At 49.8% G+C, this 8,533-nt stretch overlaps 1 protein-coding gene across 1 annotated transcript in view; it reads left to right on the top strand.

Annotated features, from left to right (window-relative positions):
* The window catches only part of LOC146855607 (ubiquinol-cytochrome-c reductase complex assembly factor 2-like), a 54,055-nt gene extending 46,955 nt beyond the window's left edge, over positions 1 to 7,100 (top strand). The window contains exons 3-4 of the mRNA XM_085653435.1: positions 4,441 to 4,510; positions 6,767 to 7,100. Coding sequence (XP_085509561.1) covers positions 4,441 to 4,510; positions 6,767 to 6,864 — 168 coding nt within the window. The 3' untranslated portion in view covers positions 6,865 to 7,100. The remainder of the gene's footprint in view (positions 1 to 4,440; positions 4,511 to 6,766) is intronic.
* The last annotated feature ends 1,433 nt before the right edge of the window (positions 7,101 to 8,533 follow it).

Below are 8,533 nucleotides of genomic sequence, written 5' to 3'. Positions count from 1 at the left end.
GAGGGGTCCCAGAGTACCCTGTCCCTAGTAATCCGGAGGAAGGCTACCCCCCTTTCTTGAAACCCGCGCGCTCCGAGTGACGGAGGGGACCCTAGGCGCGGACGCGCCCGGCATCCTGGAGCCCTGGCTGGGATCCGTGAGGCGAATGGACCCTCATCGGGACTTCCAGGCCACCCAAGCCGTCTGGCCCCCCTTATAGGAAAGCATTGCGCACGACCAGATGGCCGAGGGGAAAGGAGCGACCAGATGGCCGACAACTGAAAGGACTCCCGCCTGCCTGCTCAGAGCCGAGCCATAGTGGTAGGGCTCCCACCTGATCCAAGGGCTCGGTGGGCTCTGCTTCTCGGGGGGGGGGCTCGGGGACAGCGGCTGGGCCTCAGGCAAGGGGAGGACCGGCGGAGCTCTCGGGCCCGGGGGCCCCTGGGGGAGGACTGCCCGGGACCCGTGGAGCCCGTCCCTGGGCACTTTGCCACGCCGCGGGCCGGAGGAGGGAAGCCCCGGATGTCTGGGAGGATGTTGCCCGGGCGTAGCCCATCTGGTCCCTGGCAAAGAACCACCAGCCCCGGAGGGGTCTTCCGGCACACCGTCCCCCTACTAATCCGGAGGAAGGCTACCCACCTTTCTTGTAACCCTCGCGCTCCGAGTGACGGAGGGGATCCTAGGCGCGGATGCGCCCGACCTCCTGGAGCCCTGACTGGGATCCGGGAGTCAAATGAGCCCTCATCGGGACTTCCAGGCTGGCCGGGCCATCTGGTTGCCCCATTGGAAAGCATTGCGCGCGACCAGATGGCCGAGGGGAGAGGTGCAACCAGATGGACGGGACTGAAAGGACTCCCATCTATCCAACCCCGAGCCTTCGCGCTAGGGTTCCCGCCTGCCCACGCAGGGCTCCGTGGCTGCAGGGCTCCGTGGCTGCAGGGCTCCAGGGCTGCAGGGCTCCGGGGCTGCACGTCTCCGGGCCTGCAGGTCTTCGGGCCTGCAGGGCTCCAGGGCTCCGGGCTGAAGGGCTCTGGGGCTGCAGGGCTCGGGGGGGGGGGGGGATTCGTAGACCCCATGCTGGGCCTCAGGCAAAGGGAGGCCCAGCGGAGCTCTCAGGGGCCCGGACGCCCGGGGGACCCATGGAGACCGTCCCAGGCACTTTGCCTCGCCGCGGGCTGGTGGAGGGAGCACCGCACGCCCCGGGGAAGTGTCGACCGGGCTTGGCCCATCTGGTCCCCGCCTGAGAACTGCCATCCCCAGGAGGGGTGTCCCGGCATACCCTGCCCCTAGTAATCCGGAGGAAGGCTACCCCCCTTTCTGGTAAACCGTGCACACCGAGTGATGGAGGGGACCCTAGGCCCAGACGCACCCGACCTCCTGGAGCCCTGCCTGGGATCGGGGAGGCGAATGAGCCCCCATCGGGACTTCCAGGGCTGCCCGGCCATCTGGTCGCCCCATTGGAAAGCATTGCGTGCGACCAGATGGCCGAGGGAAAGGTGTGACCAGATGGCCAGGACCGGAAGGACTCCCAGCTGCCCACACCGAGCCATAGCAGTAGGGCTCCCGCCTGCCCTTGCAGGGCTCCGGGGCTCTGAACCAGGCACTCTTGTCCCGGGCAGATGGACACTTGGCAGGACGTGGGATCCCAGGCCCTGACCAAAAATCAGGAGGCCCGGGGCCGGTCCCTGCTTATCAAAGCAGCCAGGCCGGGGAGATCGGGGAGCCTGCCCAAGCACGAGGGACCCCAGTCCCGGGCACACGGTCCCTCAGGTTGTGCGCTCGTTTTCCACAATTTTTTTCAAAATTCCGCGAAGAGGCATTCCGCAAATTCCGCCCAGCCCTAGTTTGAACCAGTACTGGAACAAATTGTATTCTGCTGCTATTGACTCCTGCTGTTTGCGAAGTCCCACTATTGGTTGGGCATAGTTTCAATGGAAGTGGTGCTAAAGAGTGTTGTTGCACGTGCCCTCCCGCTGCTGTAGATTAGTCTTTTTAGGTCTCGCCTAGCTATTGCGTTTACGCAATCGCTATGCGAGACTCTAGTAAGAGGGGCATTTCAAAGTGCTCCCAAAAGTGGATTGCATGGCGCGCACGCGCACAATCATGCGCATCGTGCCGCCATGAAATCCGTTTGGGGAAGCGCTTCAGCCCACTGGCGCCCTTGGCATCATACTTCAAAGGGTCCGCTCCCCCGCCTGGAATGCGCACCCCCGCCAAGAGCGCGCGCCACGCTCCGCCGCGTCTCGCGTCTCGCTTTCACTTTTGCGCGGCGGGCGCTTGCTCGCGTCCGGAGCACTTTAGAAGCCAGGCTTGTCTTGTTTTCTTCGTAATACGCATTTGTTCTCTACCTGGCTCCCCTCCTTTTCCTAGGCCTCTGTCTCTCTTAAGACCCCATTCCCTTTCGCTTATGTCTGTATTTACTGCTCTCTCTCTCTTCGCTTATGTCTGTATGTACTGCTCTCTCTCTCTCTCTTCGCTTATGTCTGAATTTACTGCTCTTTGTCTCTCCCGCTCTCCCCATTCTATCCTGCTCTCTCTCACGAGCCTTCCATCATTTCCTATCTCTAACCTCTGGTCCCCGTCTACCTCGCGCCCTCTCCCCTCTTTGTGCCCGCTCCCTTTCTCGCGTCGCCACCTCTTCCATCATTGTACCTCGCTATCCCTGTCTAACCTGCAGTCCCCGTCTACCTCGCGCCCTCTCCTCTCTTTGTGCCCGCTCCCTCGCAACCTCTTCCATCATTGTACCTCGATGTCCCTGTCTTTCTCGCGCCCCCTCCCTTCCAGATCTCTGTGTCGCTGTGTCTCCTTCCCTGTCAGGCCTCTTCTTTCCTCCCGGTGTCTGACATTTGAGGGTCGCTAATGAGCGCCTCCGCAGTCCGGCTCTCACTGATCCCTCGGAGGCTGCCGGGGGTATGGGATCCTTTCCCTGCAAATAATTAATTTAGCTACGTGTTGCGTAAGAGCCTAAAAGGCTTTCTGCTGCTACCGTGCTGCTCAGCGGCCATTAAGATTATATCAGGGCCGGGGCTGTTGCTGTAGTGCAGTTTCATTAAAAATGTGATCTGTAGCTTTAAACATGCAGAATTATGCCAAGTAATTCTTGGTCTGCAAACTCGTAATTGCGTACAGAGATTCCCGTCGGTACCGGAAATTCAGAACGCCTGGAACGGCTGCATATAGTTCCTCAATACTTTGTCCATTTCTACTAGTTGTGTTTCATCAGCTTTTAATAGTAGCGTTCGGGCCACTCCTTCCCCCCCCTCTTATCTAGTCTCCTTCTAGGCCACTTTTTCCATTTTGCTTGGACATTTGATCCTCGTCTTTTGGCTGCCTCTTTCTCTTCTTAATAATTATACTATAATATAATACTTGGATTTGTATAGCGCCGCTAATAACCCGTGAGGGTCTGTAGGCGCTGTCCGTAGGCAGGGGGAAGTGATTTGCCCAGAATCACAGGATGTTGAGCACACAACGAGACTTAAACCTGGATCTCTCAGCGCCCAAGTCGGCTGCACTGGCCGTTAAGCCACACCCTCCCCCTTCTGAACGTAGCATTTGGACCACTTCTTTGTCATTGACTCGACTCTGGAACACGTCCAGGGCCGGACTGGTAATTTAAAACAGCCCTGTCAAAAAGTATAAACTTAGACCCCATGTGCACCAAGTGAGTAACCCCCAGCACATTGCTCAGTAGGATTTTATGTAGGATAATTTTGGAAAAGTGAAACCAAAAGGTGCATGTTAACTGCTCAATTTTTCAGTTATATTTGCCACTTTTACTGACTGCTCCGAAAGGGATTCAAATAAAGATTCCAGTACATTAGTGTTTACCACAGTACCACGAAGCGCTATTTCTACACAGCTTCTAATCATGCATGCCATGTGCCTGGTGAGAAAAAGGACCTATGTGTTGGTACAGTTATGAGAGGTTTTCTTTTAATGCTTCCATTCAAAAGTCTTTGAAGCTCATCTAACAAGCATTGAAAATGCAACAGGTCTCGCATTTACGCGAGGAAGCTATTGGCATTGTAAATGACAATGCCTTTTATTTTATGTTTTAAAAACCAAAACATAAATAAAAGGCATTGTCATTTACAATGCCAATAGCTCAAACTCCCGTAAATGCGAGACCTATTGCATTGCAAATGCTTGTTTTTAAGTGTAGATGACATTCCACTGCGGTTGTCCCTGCGCTCAGCAGGGACAACAGCAGTGGAATGTAATACTTGGATCAGTGGAATGTAATATTGGATGCAATATTTAGACCTACACTGTGACTTGAGGCAAGAGTTCAGTTTCAAGCAAAATCTGCTATTCTTTTTTGTCAGTTTTGTTTTGCTGATAAATACAGATTGTTTTTAAGGAGTGCTGAACCAGAGTTTTGCTCAGACCAGGTCTTGCTTTAGACTGCTTAGGGTGGCGTTTCCAAAAAGCTCAACAAATTTCCCCTCTATCTTTTAGTATCCCCGTCTGAAGGAGACCAGCTTTACCGGAGTGACAGCAGAGGAGTGCCAAATGGTGCTAGCAACAGGTAACGGTGATTTGCAGTGTTTTGATTAGTCTTCCTAGAGCCCTAAGAGTGATCCCAAAAGAAGCAGGCACATATTTGTGTGTCTCTCTCTCTATGGCCTTCAAGAGGTTGGAGCACCTGAAAGAGGGATATCTCTATGGAGAGGAAAAGGCACCTACTCTTTCTGCTTTCATGCAGCACATGCTGTCATCTTGATGATTTGTATGCAACATTTCCTTAGCAGTCCTTGGTTTTTCTGTAGGGAACATTGGATGTTGTCTTTACCCAGTGATCGGCAATGCCACTGTACTGCTAGAGAGCTCACTTCTTTCTCTAATTGTGACTACGAGTTGGGGAGGGAGGTGACACCACCATGGAATCTAACATTGCTGGTTCTTTAAAGGTCCAGTTAATACATTGCTTCTAATGGACGGCTCATCCTTTTCCTGGACTTATTCAGAAATAACATTAACTATTTTTATTGTTTTAAAGTGAAAAGCTACAGATTACGTCTTTCACTCTTTCCACTTTGGAGTATGTAAAATGTAGTCTTAGTTGAGGTAAACGATAAAACTCCAGTGTACTTAAGAACGTGAAGAGCTTCTGCGGTGTTCATAAGAAGTTTGAAAGGGATTTTTTTTCAAGCTATAAATTAGTTCAACAAACATAGTAGATTAAAATAAAATGTGATCTAGGTTAGAAAACAAAGCGTTTAGAAGTCACAATTTAGAAAATAAAGCGTTTAGAGGTCACTTATTAACCCAGTGTAAAAGCAAATGATAATTGCTTTTACACTGGGTTAAAAAGTGACCTCCAAAAGCTTTGTTTTCTAAATTCGTATTAACTGTCCTGGACAAAGAGTATGTCCCCACTCGCCTAAGTGACTATTTAATATATTTTAATAGGTGACAATATGTAGAATACATAAACATTAACTGACCAACTCACATTTTCCACTTCCTTCCATCAGCATGAAATTTATAAAAAATCGGTGAAGTTCTCAAGACATTGAAAGAGATTTTGCCTGGATTATACGTCAAATTTATTTTCAGTGCATTGAATCTGTTAGTTTATTTTTCAATGGACGTGTTGGGAATTGCAGTGGAGAGTTAATGCAGAAGCAAGGCCCATGCAAAGAATTTGTCACCCTAGGTTTTGCCACACCCTTTGGCATTCCATAGCATGGGCAATCAGGCACCACCCTTGGGTGGCGCCCCTGGCCTTGCCATTGAATCGTCCACATTAATCTTGCCCTGGCTAAGACCACAGTAATAGCTGGAGGACTTAATCATGGAAACCCTAAAAAAGCATCCCTGAGACTAAACTGCCACCTGGAATTCCAATAAAGACCCTGAGACCTAACCGTTATAATCCTGTTTTGATTTTAAGTAAATTAAACATTTTTCGAAAGCTTTGATGATTGGGTGAGAAAGAATTATGAGACCTGACCTCCTCAGAACAGATCTTTTTACAATTTTAGGACAGCCATGGAGTGCTTGAAAGTGGGCCAAACATTTGCCTTTCTTTTAACCTGAGGACACTCACGGTACTAAATAAAGTATGTTTTGCATGTGAGTGATACCCCATTTTAACTTCGAGAATAGTACTTCTCTATTTCACATTTGGGGACCAGTGGGCACTGAGTGAGACAAGCACTTTCAGTGCTGCTTGACACTTTTTTTTTCCCTTGGATTTCTCACCTCTGAGGAATTTCAACACACCTGTTTTTTCTTTGTGGTCACGATAGCAACGGATGATGATAACGTGGGCATACTGGTGAGTACCATCCAGCAGTTCCTTGGGTGTACGGACGTGAGGTGCTTTCTGACCTTTCTCAAATTTTTTGTCTTACACACATGTTTTTGTCTTAAACAATTTCGCTATGGTTCTAAATCACTCTTTTGTGTATATGATATGTGGTTGGTTGATGTTTTTTTCTCTTTAAATTGAACAGTCGGACTAACAGGTTATTGGCAGTCAGCCTGTCCTGTGAGGGAAGTTAAATATCTTCAAAAAACTCCCTGGATGTTCTAAAATTGTAAAAATATCTGTTCTGGGGAGGTCAGGTCTCGTAATGTTTATAAGGGATTGAGTGGGGAGCGATCTGACCTGTTTCCCCCCTGTGCACCTGTTGTGTATTTGAGCAAGAATTAGAGCAAGAATTATGCCAACTAAGTTTACAAAGACCTGGTGTGTGAGTTTTCAGGACTTCAGTGAGAAAGGCAGTGGGGCAGTTAATAACTGAAACTATGACCTGGATTTCTTTCTCTGTCACAGACAGCTTGGATCAGATGGAAGATGACAAGAAGGGCATTTGGAAGAAACTGATGGCGAAGTTTAGCGTGAAAGGCCCGGACGAAGCTGCCAAAGTATAGCTATCCTCTGCATGTGAAGGACACAAGTCTATCCGCTTCATAACCTAAATGAAGTGTATATATTTATGATGCTCTGTAAATTGCTGCAAAACCTTCATATTTAAAGAAGTCCCCATTTTCCGATTGTTTCTGCTCTGTTTATTTGGTGATTGGCAAAGCCATACACACCTTTTTCCCGAGACGCAGCCCCGTGGTTGCTTGTGAGAAGTAGAAATAATAAATCTGTTGCTATTGTTGTTGGTTTCTTCACAGTGCAATATTCTCATCTCCTCTCCCACAGGTTTGTCTTAGAACACCGGGCATATATACAACTGTTGAGAAAAATATCACTTTAGATCGCAAGTGTGTTCCATAGATCCGGCACAGTAAAGAACGGTTTTAGGGACGACCCTGCAGTCTGAGAAATTGAGGCAAACCAGCAATACTTGCCTTTTTCGTATGGGCCATGGACAAGGTGTAATTTTTATTTTTTGGGCTGCTAGTTTAAGGTCGCACAACCATCTGTGGGCAGAGTACATTAATGTTGGATTTGAATAGGGTTACTTGAATTAACCTTGTTATGTCCTTGCAGGTATTCCTCGATCCATGGGTAAGGTGGGGCGACTTTGGCCACATGAGTCATGTCCCTCGACGTCCTCTTAAAGCCTCAACTGGGGCTGGGCTACCAATCTCCATACACAGCGGGTCCAGTGGTATTCTTTGCTGAAGGCTGGTGTCCGTCTTTGGCCACCAATCTGGACTTAGACGATACTCCCAGGTCCAGTAGACTCTGGTGCAATTTTTGGCCATCATGGATCGGTTTTTTGGTTTGCCCGGTGGCAATTTGAAGAACGTGGCAATTGACTTGCCGGTGGGGGCTACTTCTGCTTAGATGGCCCTGGTGCTGGTTCCAGGGAGTCATCCGACTGACCCTTGGTGTCACTTCTTTGGTCTGAGGCCCAGGAATGACTTTTCCACAAGCCAGGAGCAACTGGCACAGCCTTCCCTTTGCTAGCCCAAGGTGCAGCAGGTACAGTCCAGCAGTCAGTGCAGACTCACTTTGCCAGATCCAGGGTTCATCAGGGCAGTCCTTCTTTGGTCCTTTCTCCAGTTCTATTGTGATCTGAGATTCAGGGTCCCATATTTATGCTCAGAAAGTGACCTGTGGTGATGTGGTCGCTTGCCAATGGGTTACCAGGATCCTTCCCACCCTGTAACAACTTCCGGCTATGTGTGACATCTACCAATCCTAGAGTGCACTATTCTGCCCACTCTCCAGGTATCTGATCCCTTCCTTGAATGTTAAGAGCTTGGTAGCCCACTCTAGGAGTGTTGCTACCCTTGGGCTACAGTTCCATGGGAAAACCAGTTTTGGCACTGGTCTTCCCTCTGTGTTTCCACCGCCAGCCTGTCTATCTGAAAAAAGCTGCCTTTGGTGGGCAAAGTTGCCACTTGCCCATCAAAGGCGGCTTTACCTTTAAAGTTCGCCTTTTGGGTCAACACCCTTTGTGGCTTCCTGCAGGGGGGAGGTATCACCTCCCTCTGTTGCAGGCTATTATTTTCCGGAGCCTGGGAGTCGTTCACACAACTCCCCAGGAGGCTGTCTGGTGGCCAGCAACTGTGCAAGGCCACCGGACAAGCTGGGCAACAGAGGGGCAACTTTTTTAAAGTTGCCTTTTCTTACAAGTGA

Source organism: Triturus cristatus, chromosome 4_1 (genome assembly GCF_964204655.1).
Source record: "Triturus cristatus chromosome 4_1, aTriCri1.1, whole genome shotgun sequence".
Taxonomy (NCBI): domain Eukaryota; kingdom Metazoa; phylum Chordata; class Amphibia; order Caudata; family Salamandridae; genus Triturus; species Triturus cristatus.
The sequence above is the reverse complement of the archived record's forward strand: the minus strand, read 5'-3'. Positions and strand labels throughout refer to the sequence as shown.